This window comes from Cnephaeus nilssonii (assembly GCF_951640355.1).
Source record: "Cnephaeus nilssonii genome assembly, chromosome: 7".
Classification (NCBI taxonomy): Eukaryota; Metazoa; Chordata; class Mammalia; order Chiroptera; family Vespertilionidae; genus Cnephaeus; species Cnephaeus nilssonii.
The window spans coordinates 4,889,694-4,910,437 of NC_137078.1; the positions used below are offsets into that span (position 1 = coordinate 4,889,694).

Below are 20,744 nucleotides of genomic sequence, written 5' to 3' on the forward strand. Positions count from 1 at the left end.
TGGAGGTTCTTATTTTTCTTCAGCAGTTTCCCTTTCTCTTGCCCTTCTGCTGTGTATTTCTGTTCCAGTTCCAACAACTCCTCTTCAGTCAGTTCTTCAGGAACCCCCTCTACAAACTCCTCAAGGTCATCCTCATCCACATCAGGTTCAAGTTGTTTGCCATCTCAGTCACAGCAATCTTTGTGCTAAAACCTCATGATGGCTATGAAGTCACTAGGTGATAGGGATTGTGTAGCTCTCTTGATGATAATCTCATGGGACCATCATTGTATACATCTTTATGTGGCACATGACTATATTTAAAATTTCAAATACATATCTCCATATTGTATTGCATGTCATTTTAAAGTAATTTTTGTTAGAGAACGCTTTTTTTTTCTTTTGGAAAAATAATTTTTGGAAAATTATGGTAATTGGTTTCAGATATCTAAAAAATTCTGTTCTTTTATATTTTCCATAATTTTAGCTTTTGCCTGTGATGACAGAACAACTACAGTGGATGCCATTTGTGAATGTCAAACTTCATGAGCCTTTTGTAAAATTTATATATTGGTCTCTACGGCAACTAGAAGCTGGAACACTGGTAATTTATTAATAGGAACCTATTTTCAACTACTACTCTGTTTGGCATTATTTTTCTTGATCTCGTTCTTTCACTTTTTTTTGCATGTATTTTGTTTATATTTCGGGATTTCTCCTTGCTTCCCTTGCCTCATTTACTACTTTCTCTTCTTTCTCCTTTCATATGTCTTATTTCTCAATGCCATAGATATGGCTCAATATGTAATCTTTTGTTTTGAGTTTCAGAATTGTATAAATAAGGAGTTAAAATCAACTGTCATTCCCCCATGATTTAATTTATAATTTTTTATATTCTACTGAAGCTAATAGAAGTTAATGATTTCTTGTGCTTATGCTAGTAAATATACAAGCTAAATGGGATGATAAATATTAGGATAACCTAATCAAAGAAGAAATTTTTTGCAACATCTTATAAAATGAATGGTATGTTACCTACTCATGTAAGGGTCATTTAGTCCAAATTATGACATGTATATATAATCATTAGTGCAAACTGTAGTAGGTTTGTAAATTTCCCCCCTGCCCAGTTACTATAAATAAATGTTGTTATAGCTTTCATTTAGTTAAAAAAGGAGAACAAATTTGTGCTCAGGTAGTTTAATCTTGGTTGTGTGGAATTGAAGAAGCACACAGCTAAACCACTCAGTGCAGTATTAAGGATTAAGTAGCATTAACCATCAGTGATTGAGTTGCATGATTATTAAATAATGTGATGGTTAAGGTTAAGGAAACCTTTTTTTTTGAGGTTGTATCCTAGATATTTTGCCGCCATGCTGCACATGAGTAAGTACATGAGTGTTTATGCTAGTGTGTGTACACACACACACACACACACACACACACAATATATATATATATATATATATATATATATATATATATATATATATAACTTTTAATTTATTGGTCTTAATTATGTCTTACCAAACAAAGATATGTAAATGACCAGATCTGTACCAGGTGTACCGGTTAATAATGGCGGATTTTGTATTCAAAGAAAACATGATAATTTCAAGAGAAACATCAAAAGTAGTTTATTTAAAGTAATGTCCATTGCTAGCTACACATTTCCCCCATCTTTCAGGTAATTTGTGGATACCGTCCCAATAGAACTTTCCTTGTTTTGAGGCAAACCATTCAGAGACCCAATTTTCCACTTCTTTGTATGTTTTGAAGTGCTGCTCAGAAAGTACGTGTGCCATCGATCAGAACAAGTGCAAAAAAAAATCCTATCTAATAAGAGGGAATATGTTAATTGACCCTCACGCAGTTGCAAAGATGGCAGCGCCCACAGCCAATAAGGAGGGAATATGCTAATTGACTGTCCCTCCCTCAAATATGGCGGACCCACAGCCAATAAGGAGGGAATATGCTTATTGACTGCCATGCCCTCAGAGATGGCGGCGCCCAGTCTCCTCAGCCCTGCCGGAGTGGCCAGCCCAAGGCACAGGCAAGCCTCAGATGGCGGCTGCCCAGCCGCCCAGGGCCGCCTGCAGCTCAGATAACCAGGGCTGGCCGAGGCTTGCACTGCCGGCAGTGGCAGCAGCAGAGGTGTTCATGGAATGGTAGAATCAACATCATTAAAATGTCCATATTACCCAAAGCAGTCTATAGATTCATGCACTCCCCATTAAAATACCAACAGCATATTTCACAGACCTAGAATGAACTCTTCAAAAATTCATCGGGAATAAAAAAAGACCCTGAATAGCAGTAGCAATCCTGAGAAAGAAGAACAACGTAGGAGGGTTCTCAATACCAGATTCAAGCTATATTACAAAGCCACTGTTCTCAAAACTGCCTGGTACTGGCACAAGAACAGACATATAGACCTATGGAATAGAATAGATAACCCAGAAATCAACCAAAACCATTCTGCTCAATTAATATTTGACAAAGGAGGCAAGAGCATACAATGGAGTCAAGACAGTCTCTTCAATAAATGGTGTTGAGAAAATTGGACAGATATATGAAAAAAAAACAACAAAAAACTAGACCATCAACTTATACCATACACAAAAACTCAAAATGGATAAAGGAGGTAAACATAAGACTGGAAGCCATAAAAATATTAGAGGAATGCATAGGTAGCAAAATCTCAGACATATGTCCTAGCAATATCTTCACCGATATAGCTCCTAGGGCAATGGAAACTAAAGAGAAAATAAACAAATGGGACTACATCAAAATAAAAAGCTGTACAGCAAAAGAAACCAACAAAACAACAAGAAAGCCCACTGCATGGGAGAATATATTTGCCAATGTTATCTCCAATAAGGGTTTAGTCTCCAACATTTACAGGGAACTCATACAACTTAACAAAAGGAAGATAAAAAATCTAATTAAAAAAATTGGCAATGGCCCTAACCGGTTTGACTCAGTGGATAGAGTGTCGACCTGCAGACTGAAGGGTCCCGGGCTCGATTCCAGTCAAGGGCATGTACCCTGGTTGCGGGCACATCCCCAGTAGGGAGTGTGCAGGAGGCAGCTGGTCGATGTTTCTCTCATCAATGTTTCTGGCTCTCTATCCCTCTCCCTTCCTCGTTGTAAAAAATCAATAAAATATATTTTTTAAAAATTGGCAATGGACTTAAATAGATATTTTTTGAAAGAGGACATATAGAAGGCCAAGAGACATATGAAAACATTCTCAAAGTCACTAGTCATCTGAGAGATGCAAATCAAAACTACAATGAGGTACCATCTCCCACCTGTCAGAATGGCTATCAACAAATCAACAAAGGACAAGTGCTGGCGAGGATGCAGAGAAAAAGGAACCCTCATGCACTACTGGTGGGAATGCAGACTGGTGCAATCACTGTGAAGAACAGTATGGAGTTTCCTTAAAAAAAAATTAAAAATGGAACTCCCATTTGACCCAGTGGTCCCACTTGTAGGAATATATCCTGAGAAACTAATAATACCAATCAGAAAGGACATATGCACCCCTATGTTCATAGAAGCACAATTTACAATAGCTAATTTTTGGAAACAGACTAAATGCCCATCAGCAGATGAGTGGATTAGAAAACTGTGGTATATCTACACAATGGAATACTATGCTGCGGTAAAACAGAAGGAGTTCTTACCATTTGCAACAGCATGGATGGATCTGGAGAGCATTATGCTAAGCGAAATAAGTCAGGGGAAAATAAATATCACGTGATTGCACTCATTTGTGGAATATAATGAAAAACATAAACTGATGAACAAAAACAGATCCAGAGACAGAGAAGCATCGATCATACCGTCAAACCTCAGAGGGAAGGCAGGGGAGGGTGGGCGGAAGCGGGAGAGATCAACCAAAGGACTTGTATGCATGCATATAAGCATAACTAATGGACACAGAAACTAGGGGTATGAGGGCACGAGCAGGGGGAGGGGCGGGCAATGAGGGGATAAGGGCACATATGTAATAATAAAGAAAAAACAAAAACAAAAAAATTGACTTATCTTTAGTTCATCCTATATAATATGCAAATCGACCCGATGGCAGATTGACTAATTAGTGGGGTGCGGGGCCAGTGAGCAGGTGGCACCAGTCCACCCAAGGCACATGCCAGTGGGTAGAGGGAGGGGACAGTGATGGGGGGCTGGGGAGGGGTGGCGGTGATCAATGGTGGTGGAGAGGCAATTGGGGGGAGGGCAAAGGGGCCGGCCTCTCACTGGCCGATGCCGTCCCCTGATTGGCCCACCTGGTCGCCTCCCACAGAGGGAGGCCACTGGCAGTGTCAGTGGCGGGGTGATTGGGGCGGGGGCGGACGTTCGCCAGCAGACACCATCCCCTAATCAGCCCACCCGGTCGCCTCCCACAGAAGGAGACTGGTGGTGGCAGTGGCGGGGTGATGGCAGGGGTGGGGCTGGCCTGCGCCATCCCCTGATCGGCCTGCCAGTCGCTCTCGCAGAGGGAGGCCAGACCGCAGCTTAGGCCCTCTTCCTGCAGGGAGCAGGCCTAAGCTGTCAGTCGGACATCCCCAGAGGGCTCCCGGACTGCGAGAGTGTGCAGACCGGGCTGAGGGATCCCTCCCCCACCCAGTGCACGGATTTTCATGCACTGGGCCTCTAATATGTTTATAATGTTTAAAATTATATTTTCTGAACATTAATAACTATACTAAGATAATACATATTTTTTAACAGCATTCAACTATGACATCAACATTGAGGAGATTGGGTGAAGACATATTCAAAGGAGTAGTAAATAAGGGAATTCAGGATAATTCTTTGGAACATTCTATGGATAATAAACCAAAGACAGCTGCTTTCTTTAGGAGTTCTAATTTGCCATTGAGATTTTTGTCAACTTTAATTGTTCTCAAAACAGTCACTCAAGGTAAGCTTTCAGATATATTTATGGTATAATTTTTCTTAAACAACTAGAAGAGAATACTATATAATGAAGCAATTCTTACTTAGTCAAATATGGTTTGCATTTTCAGAATGAGATTTTAAGTTGTTTTATAATGGCAGAACATTATAAAAACTACTGTTTCCTGAATTTGAGACAATAGAGGCATCAGTTAAGATTGTTGCCCCCCCCCCAGAAGCCTGTGTTGATTCTCCGAGATCATGTTCCATAACAGCCTTTGCTCATTATCACTGCATTTACCATGTAGTATTGGAATTGCTAGTTAATTTCCAGTAGAGCAGATGTTGGCAAACTATAACCCATGGGCCACATCTGACCCACCACCTGTTTTGTAAATAAAGTTTTATTTAAACACATCCATGCTTATTTGTTACCTTTGTCTATGACTATTTTTGCCTCACAACAACAGAGACTATATAGTTCTCTAAAGCCTATGTTATTATTATGTGGTCCTTTACAGAAAAAGTTTGTCAATTCCTGCACTAGTTTGTAAGTTTTCTGAGGAAAAACTAAAACTCCTTTTAACAATGTATCTCTCTGCACCTAGCATAGTATTTGATGTATAATAGTGAATAAGGGAATGAATGAATTGAAAAGTGTTTCAATCAAAGTTGGCCATTTTTAATGTAGTTTTGATATACAGCGAATGAGTTACTATTTTGGATTATTAAATATGAGAATTTTTGTTAAAATAAGTCATACCAATGTAGTCAGACAATAAATATACCATCTATCTTTCCTGTTTGTTAAATTATATAACTCGTTTTTATAAGTGGGCAATCGCAGTAATTTAATTTGGATATTTTCTCTGAAGTATGTGTCTATTTAGTTACTTTTAATTATATGAAATTGAAGAAAAAGAAACCCTAATCTCTAACTCTTATCTTCTTAGTTATTTTCTTCCTTATAGTTATGGTTTTCAAAGTTATAGTAAATTGAGTGGTAACTGTTTAAAAAGTCATTTATTAGCCCCAAATAAAGTTACCACGTACCAACATACATTTGATAAAAGATAACATTCATTACTGATAAAACCAATGAAATAGAGAAATAAAACAGGAGGAAATTAGGTGCTTCCTGTCACCACTTCTGTGCAATATAGTATTGGATGTGCAGACTATATGTAATGAACCATAAAAAAAATTACTCTATATAAATTACTCCATATAAATTGAGGTTACTCTATATCAGGCATCCTCAAACTACGGCCCACGGGCCACATGCGGGTGTTTTTGCCATTTTGTTTTTTTACTTCAAAATAAGATATGTGCAGTGTGCATAGGAATTTGTTCATAGTTTTTTTTAAACTATAGTCCGGCCCTCCAACGGTCTGAGGGACAGTGAACTGGCCCCCTGTTTAAAAAGTTTGAGGACCCCTGCTCTATATAAATTAAGGATATTCGAAGAAACTGGCTAAGAAATCCTATGTAATAAAAACCTAATATGCTGTGTCCGGTCATCCGTTCAACCAATTGAAGTGTAATATGCTAATCATATGTTAAGGCCGCTCAACTGCTTGCTATGACATGCACTGACCACCAGGGGGCAGATAGTCAACTGGTTGACCAGTCGCTATGATGTGCACTGATCACCAGAGGGCAAACGCTCCGACCGGTAGGTTAGCTTGCTGCTGGGGTCCGGCTGATCAGGACTGAGTGAGATGGCCAAACATATCCTGGAGCCCTCTCGTGGTTCCTCCCCGGCTGGCCAACCTCCCACGTCTCTCCCTGGCCCCGATTGTACACTGGTGGGGTCCCTCAGCCTGGCCTGTGCCCTTACACCATCTGGGATCCCTCGGGGAATATTGGAGAGTCAGTTTTGGCCTGATCCCGCAGGCCAGTCCGAGGGACCCCCCTGGTGCACGAATTCGAGCACTGGGCCTCTAGTTTAATAAAATGTGCTATGTTTTGAATGTTTGTCCCCCTCCCCCAATTCATATGGTAAAATCCTACCTCCCAGAGACAATGTTATTAAGAGAGGCCTTTGGGAAGAGCTTAGGTCACAAAGGTAGAGTTCTAATGACTATGATTAGTGGCTTTATAAAAGAGACTCCACAGATACCCCTAGCCCCTCACACCATGTGAGGACACAGCAAGAAGGCATAAGGTATGGACCAGGAGGAGGATCTTCACCAAAATGTGACCATGTTGTTGCCTTTATTTTGGACTTCCCAGCCTCCAGAACTGTGAACAGTACATTTTTGTTGTTTATAAGCTACCCAGTCTCTGGTGTTTTGTTATAACCGCTGGAATGGACCAAGCCATAATTTGTGTTTCAGAAAATGAGTTCCAAAGGAAATTCACAAAAAATTTTTTTACTTTCAGTACTATCTATTTATATAAAAGGCCAGCTACTGTAATAGCGATAACGGCCTAACAAACAGTCGCTATGACGCCCACTGTAGCCAGCGAACCTGCTCGATCAGGGGGTGGAGCCAGCAGCCAACATTGCGGCCCCTCCCGCTGCCGGCCTGCCCCTGATTAGACTTTCCCATCCCGATCAAGAGCGGGGTTGCACAGAGCCTGGACCCTTCTTGGCAGCTCCAAGTCTGTGGGGTTGAGAATTCTGATGACCCTGCCCAGAGAGTAGAGGCACCTGAGGGGCAGGGACAGGGACCACAGGCCTCCAGGGAGCACTGCAGAGTTGGCAAGGAGAGGAGAGAGCCTGCGAAGGGGGAGGAGGCGAAGCCAGCGGACATCAGCCCAGAATCCAGCCCTTCACCCGGAGGCAGCGGGCCCTCAACCTAGAACCCCAGCCCAGATTGGAAGAGCCCGAGGGAGGCTCAGGAAGCTCTACGCAGAATGAGAGACTTCGTGAGGCCCTGACTGAGACCGCACTGCAGCTGGCGTAGCTCAAGGTGGAGCTGGAGCATGCCACGTAGAGGCAGGAGCGCTTTGCAGAGAGGCCGGCCCTCCTGGAGCTGGAGAGATTTGAGCGCAGGGCCCTGGAGCGCAAGGCTGCTGAGCTGGAAGAGGAGCTGAAGGGCCTGTCCAACCTCCAGGCTGACAACCAACGCCTCAAGGACAAGAACATGGTCCTGATCAGCGTTACCAGCAAACTGTTCAAGTGACCCCAGAGTACTTGCCCCTGAACCCGCATTTATACAGCTACTTCTGCCACACACTCCCCTTCCTCTGGGTGAATATGAGTGACAGGGCTGCCAGGGAGCCTCTGAGAAGCCATAACCTCCCTGGGGACCTCCAGGATGGTAGGGGAGGACAGAGCCCCCAGGAGCCAAGGGGACCATCTGAGGCCAGGATAGAGACATGAGGCTGAGCCAGGTAGGGGCTGCCGGCAGGACCAGGAAGGAACCGAGAACCAGGAAGTGCCAGGACCAGTAGCCTGGACCAGAGTGGCCACCCGGAAGTCCCCTCTCATGTTGCTGCCACCAGTCACCCCTCCTGCCCCTGAGCAGGGATCCAAGAATGTGCCAAGCATCCCGCCGGCCTGGGCCGAGTGGGCCTGTGTATAGGGTCAATGTGCAGTAGGGAGGGACGTCTTCTATTTCTTGCTGCCCCCTCCCCATGCTGTCCTGGGCAGGGGGAGAAGGTATTTTTGAGTCAGCACAGGCACCACAAATAAAAGTCGTGAAGTTGCCAAAAAAAAAAGAGTGGGGCTGGCCGGCCAAACGTCCTTCCCTCCCCCCGGCCAGCCCCACCCCAGATCAGTCTGCCCCACCACGATAGGCCCACAGCTCCTCCCCTCGCTGGCCCACCCCTGATCACACACCCCCATCCCAATAGGGGGTGGGGCTGGGCAGCCAACCTCCTGCAGCTCCTCCCCTAGGCTGGTCCGACCCCTGATCACCACCTCCCCCAATAGGGGGTGGCGCTGGCCAGCCAATCTGCAGCCCCTCCTCCCCCCAACCCCACCCCAGATTGCCCCCCCCACCCTGATCAGGGGCAGGGCTGGCCAGCCCACAGCCCCTCCCCATGGCTGGCCCTGCCCCCATTCGGCCCCCCAACCCCGATTGGGGGTGGGGCCCACCAGCCAATTGCCTGTGGCCTCTTCCCCCAACCGGCCAGACCCTGATTGGGCCAGATCGGGGCAGGCCGGCTGGCCAACCACCTGCCATCTCCTCCTCCCAACAGGCCCAGCACCAGTCAGCCCCGATTGTTGCCAGGCCGGCCAGACCCGTGCATGAATTCATGCACTGGTCCTCTAGTTGTTAACATAAAAACATTCAAACCTGTAAAGAATTTTTGTGAGTTTATTTGAGCCAAACTGTCAACAATTGCCAGGAAGCAGAATCTCAAGGAATTGGGATAATGCTCCAGAGAATGGCGGGTTTTTACTTATTTTTTTACATTACAATCAGAGGAGGATATGTTGGGGGCGTTACATGAAATCTGTTGGTGATAGATTAGAGAGACAAGAGAAACCAAAGTGGAGAAACATCTAGGATTGAATAAAGAGTGGGTACAGGATAGTTAACAGTCAACAATTAACATGATAACAATAGTAATGAATTTGTGTTATCTGTCCTGGCACCCAGGACATTTGGTTGTGCCACAAGGGGTTCGTCAAAAAGGGAAGTTACAAGTTACCCTGACATTTCAATGGTATGTTATCATAGATGCAAAAAGGCAATAAGCTCAGTTAAGGTAAAGATAGACCTTGTCAGAGAAGATACAGGCCTAGGAGGTGACTACCCACCCTAACTGCTTTTAGTTAAAGTTTAATTTCAGAACATCCTTTGTGATTATTATATTTATTTATTTTAATATACTTTTTATTGATTTTTTTAGAGAGAGAGGAAGGGAGAGTGATAGAAAGATAGAAACATCGATGAGGTAGCAACATCATTGATTGGCTGCCTCCTGCACACCCCCCTCAGGGGATCAAGCCCTCAAACTGGGCATGTGCCCTGACCAGTAATGGAACCCATGGCCTCTTGGTTTTTGGCTCAATGCTAAACCACTGAGCTACACTGGCCAGGCCTTGGTGGTTACTTTAGGTCTTTGAGTTTGCAAGACTGCCATGCAGGCCTTTCCTGAGCTTGTCAGGGTAACATGTGGCCCCTTCCATCCACACTACCGTGACTATGACTGTCTATAATAATAAAATCGTAATATGCTAATTAGGCTGGACGTCCTTCTGGATGTCCTTCCTTCCAGACAAAGCTGCAGCGGGCGGGGGCCGCAGCAGAGGTGGCAGAGGCCCCTGGCCCCAGCAGGGGTGGGCAGGGGCCGGGGACAAGGCCCTTGCACAAATTCGGTGCATCGGGCCTCTAGTAGTATACTATCACTGTCAGTAATAAGCAGCCTTATCCATGTGAATAAAGAAATCTTGTTCATGTAATCAAGACAAAAAACGTAAAACCTGGATAATAATCTAATGTATCTATAAAACCTCCTTGTGAAATATAACAGGACATAACGATATGGGTAAATAATAGATGAATAAAGATTATTGCTGTGTCAACGTACTGGTAAGAAACATCCAAACCAGTAAGAATTTTTATGAGGTTATTTGAGCCAAACTGACCACAATTTCCAGGAAGCAAAATATCAATGGATTGAGCTCTGGAAAATGACAGTTTTACCACTTATACATCAGAATCAAAGGGGAAGTCGGAAGGTCATTACATGAAGCTCATTGGTGATGGATTAGGGAGGCCAGAAAAAGCAACATGTAGGGGGAGGTGTGAGGGGTGAAATCTCGGATTGAAAAAAACTAAAAGGAATAGATATACTACTTTTACATAGGCATGAATAGGATAGTTAACAATTAATATCTCTATATATAAAAGAGACAGTTTGACCGGTAGCTGTGATGCACACTGACCACCAGGGGGCAGACACTCAATGCACAAGCATGGAAACATGGAACAGACTGATGAATCTTAGAGGGGAATGGGGAGAGGGGAGGGTGGAAAGAGATTAACCAAATACCTTATATGCATACTAGAGGCCCAGGGATCAGGCTGAATCCATGCACTGGGCCTCCGACATTCCCCGAGGGGTCCCAGACTGCGAGAAGGCACATGCCAGTTCAAGGGAGCCCACTGGTGCACGAATGTGTGCACCAGGCCTCTAGTGCTAATAATAATGCAAGGATTTGTGATTTCTTCTCTGGTGAGGTGGTTGTGCTTTAAGGGGTCTGGAAAAAAAGAAATTATTTTGATATCCCAAAGGCGTGTTATCAGGTATGTTTTCTTAGGTGTGGAAAGGCAACAGGCTCCCTTAATGTGAAGGTTGACCTTTGTTAGGGAAAAATACTTCCCCCAGACTTAACTACCTGCCTTGAATGCTTTTAGTTAGGATGGTCTGAAATTAAAAATTTTGTGTGGTTACTGTAGGTCTCTTAAGGCTGCCATGCAGGCCTCTCTTGAACTAGTCAGGTTTACTACATGACCCCTTTTTCATTCACAGCTGAAGTTAAATGACAAAAAATAAAGGACTTTCATTCTTCTTACTGTGTAATGCCAAGTGTATTAAAAAACATAAGATACCCCAAGTGGTTTAGTGTAATGATACCAAGTCAAGTTCCAATATAGTTTGTATAAGTTGAGAAAATGGTTGGAAAGTTCATTTGAAAGAAATATTTATATTGAATATGATGATTTAAAATGTTAACGTAGGAACATTCAAACCTGTAAAGAATTTTTGTGAGTTTCTTTGAGCCAAACTGTCGACAATTGCCAGGAAGCAGAATCTCAAGGGATTGTGATAATGCTCCAGAGAATGGTGGTTTTTCACCTTAATTTATACTTTGCAATCAAAGGAGGAGACATAGGTGGATTACATGAAATCTTTTGGTGATAGATTAGAGAGGCAGGAGAAAGCAAAGCAGGGAAACCTCTGGGAATGGATAGGCAGTAAAATGATAAACATATTACTTAGGTGGGTACAGGATAGTTAACAGTCAACAATTAACATGATAACAATAACAATGAAGGACTCTGTGGTATCTGACCTGGAGCCCAGGACATTTGGTTGTGCCTTAAGGGGTCTGGGAAAAAAAAGGGAAGTTACAAGTTACCCTGACATTTCAATGATATGTTATCATAGATGCAAAAAGACAACAAGGTCAGTTAAGGTAAAGGTTGACCTTGTCAGGGAAGATACCGGCCTAGGAGGTGACTATCCACCATAACTGCTTTCACTTAAAGTTTAATTTCAGACCGTCCTTTGTGGTTACTTTAGGTCTTTGAGTTTGCAAGACCGCCATGCAGGCCTCCCCTGAGCTTGTCAGGTCAGCATGTGGCCCCTTTCGTCCACAAAAACAAACTAAAACAACAACACTGGGGCACAGGCTTGCCTTAGCAGATCTATCTATATAAAACACTAATATGCAAATAGACCGAATGGCAGAATGACTGGCAGAATGACCGGTCGCTATGACATGCACTGACTGCCAGGGAGCAGATGTTCAATGCAGGAGCTGCCCCCAGCCCGCAGGCCCCGACTGGCGGTTGTGGTGGGGGATGAGGCTGGCGAGTGGGCAGTGCCAGGCCAAGGCAGGTGCGACCAGTGGCCCCAATCACCCTGCCCGTTGCCTCACAGATTGGCTCTGATCACCGGCCATGCCTAGGGACCCTAACTGCACGAATTTTGTGCATCAGGCCTCTAGTTTTAAAATAATTGTGATATATTATATAATAAAGAGGTAATATGCAAATGGTCATTAAATGCCGTGATGCGTAAGACCAGATCAGCAGGAGGGCGGGGCAGCGAGATACTAGCGCGGAGAGCTACAGGAGGGCAGGGCAGCGAGCTACTAGCGCAGAGAGCTACAGGAGGGCGGGCAGCGAGCTGCGAGTGGGGGAGAGCAACAGGAAGGCAGGGCAGCAAGCTACGTGTGGCGGTGGGCCAGGCGGCCAGCTGAGGCAAGAGGCAGCGAACTACTAGTGCATGGATTCGTGCACAGGGCCACTAGTCCTATCTAATAAAAGAGAAATATGCAAATTGACCATACCTCCGCTACACCCACAAGCCATGCCCACCAGCCAATCAGGAGCAAATATGCAAATAAACCCAACCAAGATGGCTGCACCCACAGAGAGCGGAGGAAAGCTTGTGTTTCCCTGGCAACGGAGAAAGCCAAGCTTTCTGCCTGCCTTTGCCGGCCTAGGCCTCCACTCAATGCTACAAAGTTTCAATTATAGAAGGTAAATAAATTCCAACAGAAATGGCTGCAGCAATGGAGCAAGCAGGAGGCTTGGCTCCACTCCAGGCTACAAAGTTTCAATTGTAGAAGATACATAAATCCCCGATACCAGGGCCTCCGCTTGGGTTGCCAGGGGGTGTGGCTGGCCTGCAAACCACCACAGGCCCTTCGCCCAGGCCACCCCACGCCCCAAGGGAACCCCACCCTGATCCGGGACACCCTTCAGGGCAAACCAACTGGCCCCCACCCATGCACCAGGCCTCTATCCTATCTAATAGAAGAGTAATATGCAGATTGACCATCACTCCAACACACAAGATGGCTACCCCATGTGGTCAAAGATCCTGCCCCCATGTGGACACAAGATGGCCACCACAAGATGGCCAGCAGGGGAGGGCAGTTGGGAGGGACCAGGCCTGCAAGGGAGGACAGTTGTGGGCGATCAGGCCAGCAGGGGAGGGCAGATGGGAGGGACCAGGCCTGCAAGGGAGGGCAGTTGGGGACAATCAAGCCTGCAGGGGAGGGCAGTTAGGGGTGACCAGGCTGGCAGAGGAGGAAAGTTGGGGGTGACCGGGCCTGCAGGGAAGGGCAGTTGGGCGGGACCCAGGCCTGCAGGGGAGAGCTGTTGGTGGGCGTCAGACCTGCAGGGGAGGGCTGTTAGGGGTGACCATGCCTGAAGGGGAGGGCAGTTAGGGGCAAACAGGCTGGCAGGGGAGCAGTTAGGCATCAATCAGGCTGGCAGGGGAGTGGTTAGGGGGTGATCAGTCTGGCAGGCAGAAGCAGTTAGGGGCAATCAGGAAGGCAGGCAGGCGAGCAGTTGGGAGCCAGCAGTCCTGGATTGTGAGAGGGATGTCCAACTGCCCGTTTAGGCCCAATCCCACAGGGCAGTCGGACATCCCTCAAGGGGTCCCAGATTGGAGAGGGTACAGGCTGGGCTGAGGGACACCCCCGTCCGTGCACGAATTTCGTCCACTGGGCCTCTAGTATAATAATAAAAAATGAGTAATGTTGATTTAAAACATCAAATAAGACAATTGGGTTAATCCAGAAATGACATAAAATTGGCACTTCATACATATATATTTTTAATGAGTTTGATTGGTGTATTTTTTTCTTTTAAGATTTTTATGTATTTGTAGAGACTGAGGAAGGGAGAGGGAGAGAGAGAAACATTAATCAGCTACACACCCCTTACTTGGTAACAAGCCCACAACCCGGTCATGTATCCTGACTGGGAATCGAGCTAGCAACCTTTCTGTGCACAGGACGATGCCCAACCAACTGAGCCACACTGGCCAGGGAGTTTTGATTGCTTATACTTGTCCAAGACATTTAAAACAATTATGCCCCTGACCAGAATCGAAACCGAATCATATTCCCTTGACCACAATCAAACGAGAATCTACCCTTCAGTCTACAGGCTGACACTCTAGCCACTGAGCCAAACTAGCTAGGGCCAGGACACTTATTTATTTATTTATTTATTTATTTATTGAACATATTTTTATTTATTTCAGAGAGGGAGAGGGAGAGAGAGAAACATCAATGATGAGAGAGAATCATTGATTGGCTGCCCCCTGAATGCCCCCACTGGGAATCGAGCCCACAACCCAGAATTGTGCCCTGACCAGGAATTGAACCGTGACCTCCTGGTTTATAGCTTGATGCTCAACCACTGGGCCACACCAATTATTTCTAACTCTGTTTCATGCTGATTGAGATCAACAGATTGACTTTTGATAAGGAATAAAAAGATTATAGTTAAATGTCAGAGCATTTTTAAGACTCAGTAATATAGCATATTCATAAAAATAAGTTAGTTTTTATTCAACTGATAACTAAAACTTAAAAAAAATACTCTCAGAAATTAAATTTGTCTTGTTTTTAGGAAATTTTCCCTATTATGGAAATTATAATAAGAGTATATGGAATTTATTTTTTTAATTCTCCCTAAAAGGTAAAGCTACTTAAAAAGTAACCGAATATGCCTGGCTTGTGTGACTCAGTGTTTCAGGATTGACCTATAAAACAGAAGGTCATGGTTCGATTTACAGTCAGGGCACATGCCTGGGTTGCAAGCTTGATCCCCGGTGGGGCGCATGCAGGAGGCAGCCGATCAATGACTTTCTCTTATCATTGATGTTTCTATCTCTCCTTCTCCTTTCCTCTCTGAAATCAGTTAAAAGTTTATATTTAAAAAATAACCAAATGCTGTTTTTCTACCTTCCCCAAATTAATAAAGGACAGTTTTTTAAGTTTGCAAACTTGCTATAGTATATCATATAGCATTCAGCCTATTTTATCTCAGATGGTATATTAATAAGAAGTGAAGTAATTTGTGTCAAATACAGTAGGTCAAGCACTATGATAAAAACTTTTGTTCCTGTGAAGAATTGAATTCAGGATTCATCTATACTCTTCTGCCTGAGTTGTTTCTAAATAAAGGTAGGTTTTTAAATAAGGCCAAGTCTAAACGGAATCTAGCAACTTTGCTTAACCTAAATATACATTTATTTGCAATGTTTTATTTTATTAAACTACAGAAATTAAATGCAATAATTTTAGGGTTACTTGAACTAAATTCTATCAAAAGTAAAAATGCACTGATCCATAGGCACAGATTTTAATTTCTAAAAATTCTTTTACATATACTATAATTTCACACAGGTTATTCTCAGCTTCTCATTCTTAATAATTAGGGTCCTCAATTATTACTTTAGTTTATGTGAGCTGAAACAGCAGAGAAGAAATACAACAGCAAGCCAGAAGACAATGAATCTTAATGGAGTGATTCTGCCATATTTTCAAGGGCACTTTTGAGTCTTTTTTAAAAAAATACATTTGTATTGATTTCAGAGAGGAAGAGAGAGGGACAGAGAGATAGAAACATCAATGATGAGAGAGAATCATTGATCAGCTGCCTTCTGCACGCCCCCCACTGGAGATTGAGCCCGCAACTCATTTATGTGCCCTTGGCCAGAATCGAACCTGGGACCCTTCAGTCCGCAAGCCGACACTCTATCCACTGAGCCAAACCAACTAGGACCATTTTTGAGTCTTTAAAAAGAAATCTCAGTAGAAAATGTAACTCACTAGTACTTGCATGACATGAACAGTTTTTTATTCTTTTACATAGTATGTTGGAATGAGAGTTTTAGAAAATCAGGATACTGTGTTTTTTTAAATATGTTCTTACTGATTTTTAGAGAGAGAGGAAGGGAGAAGAATAGAGAGATAGAAACATCAATGAGAGAAACATCGATCAGCTGCCGATCCCTACTGGTGATTGAGCCTGCAATCCAGGCATGTGCCCTGACCAGGAATTGAATCGGTGACTTCTTGGTTCCTGGGTCAATGCTCAACTGCTGAGCTACACCAGCCAGGCAACTAGGTTATTCTTGTATTGTTAAAATCACAATGTAAAATCATTGTAAGAATATTGTCTTGGGTTGTTTGGTGTATTGAAGTATAATTATATGAGTATCTTAATAGTTCATTTGTATTGATTCTGGTTAAATTTATACTTCTTAATCCTTACAAGCTTCCCAATCATTTTTGGAATATCTCTAAGAAAGTTCCAGGCCTCTGATCTGGCAGGTGCCATCATAGCATTGGCCATGATGAAATCTTGCCGTTCATAATGGCAGATGTATCACAAATAGTAACACACCAACGCAAATCCAATCTTCTGAAGCTGATTTTTAAATGCTAATGTTTTATCTTTATTAGGAGACAGAAATCCTAGTTTAAAACCCATTCAGCAAGTTTGTATAAAGTGATATCTTGAAATAGGTAAACACTTAGAAAGCAGCAACAACAAAAAGTATAATCTTAGAAGCTGTTGTAAAATAAATACTAGTACTGTTTAAATTTATGGAAGTAAGTGATTGTTATAATCAAATATGTAAAAAAACACTACCTGTGATATTTACTATTAACCATCATTTGTTTTCTTGATATAAAATAGAAATGGGGTTTATTATTATTTCAACTAGAGGCCCGGTGCACGAAATTCGTGCACTGGGGGAGGGTGTCCCTCAGCCCAACCTGCACAGTCTCCAATATGGGACCCCTCGGGGGATGTCTGACTGCCTCTTTAGGCCCGACAGGGATCGGGCCTAAAGAGGCAGTCAGACATCCCTTTCACAATCCGGGACTGCTGGCTCCCAACTGCTCGCCTGCCTGCCTGATTGCCCCTAACCACTTCTGCCTGCCAGCCTGATCACCCCCTAACCCAGTGATGGGCAACCTTTTGAGCTTGGTGTGTCAAACTTCGCCAAAAAACTGAGCATAACTCGGGTAGTGTGTCACTTTGAGGAAAAAACTAACTCCAAGACTCTAGTCGCAAATGTTTCATCCTCGGCATGCTGCCGCGTGTCATCAGAAATGGCTACGCGTGTCAGTGCTGACACGCGTGTCATAGGTTCGCCATCACTGCCCTAACCACTCCCCTGCCAGCCTGATCGACGCCTAACTGCTCCCCTGCCAGCCAGATCATCTCCAACTGTTCTCCCCTAACAGCCTGGTCACCCCCAAATGCCCTCCCCTGCATATTCTCTCTTTATTAGATAGGGTTTTTTCTTTAACATATTGGACAGCTCTAACTGGTTTGGCTCAGTGGATGGAGTGTCGGCCTGCAGACTCAGGGTCCCGGGTTCGATTCCGGTCAAGGGCATGTACCTTGGTTGGGGGCACATACTGCAGGAGGCAGCTGATCAATGTTTCTCTCTCATAGATGTTTCTAGCCTCTATCCTTTTCCCTTCCTCTCTGTAAAAAAATCAATAAAATTTATTTAAAAAAAACATATTGGACAGTGTACCTGCTGTGGTCTTGACAAAACAGTAAAAATGTAAACCCAAACTAAAAGAGTCATAAAATAAACTCCTTAAACAGGAATTTCATGAGACTTGGAAAGGTGATATCCTGTGGTTGTTTCTTTCTTTTTTTTCTTCTCCTTCTTTTTCTTGATGTTTCATCTTTTGTCCTTTCTTACTTTTCTCCTTCTATTCCTTTTCTATCCTCTCTTTCTCTAAACTTTTCCTTTGGTAGAATCATCAGTACTTGACTCGCTCCCTGGGGGCGCGGGTGCCTCCCATCCAGACACCCCGTGCTGCCTCTGGGAGGGGTTGGCGGCGTGGGGTCGCGGGCGCCTCCCATCCAGACACCCCGGGCTGCCTCTGAGAGGGGATGGCAGTGTGGGGTCCTGGACGCCTCCCATCCAGACACCCCGTGCTGCCTCTGGGAGGGGATGGCAGCGTGGGGTCGCGGACTCCTCCCATCCAGACACCCTGGGCTGCCTCTGGGAGGGGATGGCGGCGTGGGGTCGCGGGCGCCTCCCAGCTGGACACCCCGGGGCTGCCTCTGGGAGGGGATGGCGGCGTGGGATCACGGGCGCCTGCCATCCAGACACCCCGGGCTGCCTCTGTGAGGGGATGGCGGCGTGGGGGCATGGACGCCTCCCATCCAGACACCCCTTGCTGCCTCTGGGAGGGGATGGCGGCGTGGGGGCATGGACGCCTCCCATCCAGACACCCCGGGCTGCCTCTGGGATGGGATGGCGGCGTGGGGTCGCGGACGCCTCCCAGCCAGACACCCCATGCTGCCTCTGGGAGGGGATGGCGGTGTGGGGTCGCGGACTCCTCCCATCCAGACACCCCGGGCTGTCTCTGGGAGGGGATGGCGGCGTGGGGTTGCAGGCGCCTCCCATACAGACACCCCGGGCTGCCTCTGGGAGGGGTTGGCGGCGTGGGATCGCGGGCGCCTCCTATCCAGACACCCCAGGCTGCCTCTGGGAGGGGATGGCGGCGTGGGGTTGCGGACGCCTCCCATACAGACACCCCGGGCTGCCTCTGGGAGGGGTTGGCGGCGTGGGATCGCGGGCGCCTGCCATACAGACACCCCAGGCTGCCTCTGGGAGGGGATGGCGGCGTGGGGTTGCGGACGCCTCCCATACAGACACCCCGGGCTGCCTCTGGGAGGGGTTGGCGGTGTGAGGTCACGGACGCCTCCCAGCTGGACACTCGGGGCTGCCTCTGGGAGGGGATGGCGGCGTGGGGTCGCTGGCGCCTCCCAGATGGACACCCCGTGCTGCCTCTGGGAGGCGATGGCGGCGTGGGGGCGCGGATGCCTCCCAGCCTGACACCAGGGGCTGCTTCTGGGAGGGGATGGCGGTGTGGGGTCCCCGGCTGCCCGGCTCTCAGCGGCAGCCCTCCCTGGGATTGGGGGACTCCGGAGGGGCTGAGCGTACTGGTCGCCGCCATCTTGTGGCTATGGGGGCCGCCATTTTGTCGCGGAGGTACGGTTAATTTGCATACTGCTCTATTATTAGATAGGATGTTAAAATATGAAAATTTTAAATAAAATTTACCATATCATAATGTAGGTCCTTTTCTCTTTTCCCATTTGAGTTCTAACAAATTAGTTAGGCATGGAATATCTAAATTGAGCCTATAATCTCTGGTCATTTAAATTCTGTTTCACTTTTGAATTTGTTAAAGTTATGATATTCCCTTTGTACCTTCTGGTTACCAGCTGGACTATTAATATGGAAGTGGATTTTGCATATTGTTTTTCAGCTGACTACCTGGCTCAGGCATTTGATTCTCTTTGTTTGGACTTGAAGACAGATGAAGGAAAAATCTTATTTTTGGAGTATCAAGCTGTTCCAGTAATATTAAATCACCTAAGAATATCCAGTAAAGGGCTCTTATCCAATGTCATTGACAGTTTGCTTCAGATGACAGTGGAATCCAGTAAGTTTTAAAGTTCTATATACATAAATAAATTATGGTGGGATGATTTTTCTCATCTGTTTTGAATGTATAATTCTACATATCAGATACCATTGTATTTTATAATAGAAATGCTTTAAAATATTTTAATAGTTGTATAATAGAGTCTATTAATGGCATCACTAAGTTATAAAACCTAACCCTTTGTCCAGATTTTCACGAACTTATTATAATTTCTAGTAGTCATCTCAGTTATGTGGATATACTCTGCAAATGTTACTCATATACTCAGGCTTCTTTCTTGTGTCTCTTCTGTCTCATTATTCTGACAGATCTATTCTTATATTTCCTGTTTTCTCAGAGAGAGTGAGATAATCAAATGTGTCTCCACTTAAAGTGAGCATAGTGACAGCCATCGTCCAGTTGTTGCCTCTTCACCCTTACTGTTTTTGTTGGAGGCTACTCTTTTATATTCATACTAGAGGTCCAGTGCATGAAATTCATGCACTGGGGCGGAGGTGTCCCTCAGGCCAGCCTGCACCCTCTCCAATCTGGGACCCAACTGCTCGCCTGCCTGCCAGCCTGATCACCCCCTAACCACTCCTCTACCAGCCTGATCGAAGCCTAACTGCTCCCCTGCCAGCCTGATTGATGCCTGTTGGCCCGATCACCCCCAACTGCCCTCCCCTGCTGGCCCGGTAACCCCCAACTGCCATCCCATGCCAGCCCGGTCACCCCCAGTTGCCCTCCCCTGCAGGCCTGGTCCCCCTAACTGCCTTCCCCTGCAGGCCTGGTCACCCCCAACTGCCCTCCCCTGCTGGCCCGGTCACCCCTAACTGCCCTCCCCTGCTGGCCTGGTCCCCCCCCAACTGCCCTCCCCTGCTGCCCTGGTCACCCCTAACTGCCCTCCCCTGCTGGCCTGATCGCCCACAACTACCCTCCCCTGCCA

At 45.5% G+C, this 20,744-nt stretch overlaps 1 protein-coding gene across 5 annotated transcripts in view; it reads left to right on the forward strand.

Annotated features, from left to right (window-relative positions):
* Positions 1–20,744, forward strand: part of CCDC138 (coiled-coil domain containing 138) — a 215,382-nt gene that overhangs the window by 127,453 nt on the left and 67,185 nt on the right. For 3 of the 5 annotated variants that reach the window (XM_079776948.1, XM_079776949.1, XM_079776950.1), the window contains exons 11-13: positions 467–583; positions 4,723–4,915; positions 19,640–19,816. In XM_079776948.1, coding sequence (XP_079633074.1) covers positions 467–583; positions 4,723–4,915; positions 19,640–19,816 — 487 coding nt within the window. The remainder of the gene's footprint in view (positions 1–466; positions 584–4,722; positions 4,916–19,639; positions 19,817–20,744) is intronic. The other 2 variants (XM_079776951.1, XM_079776952.1) reach the window with 1 other exon arrangement.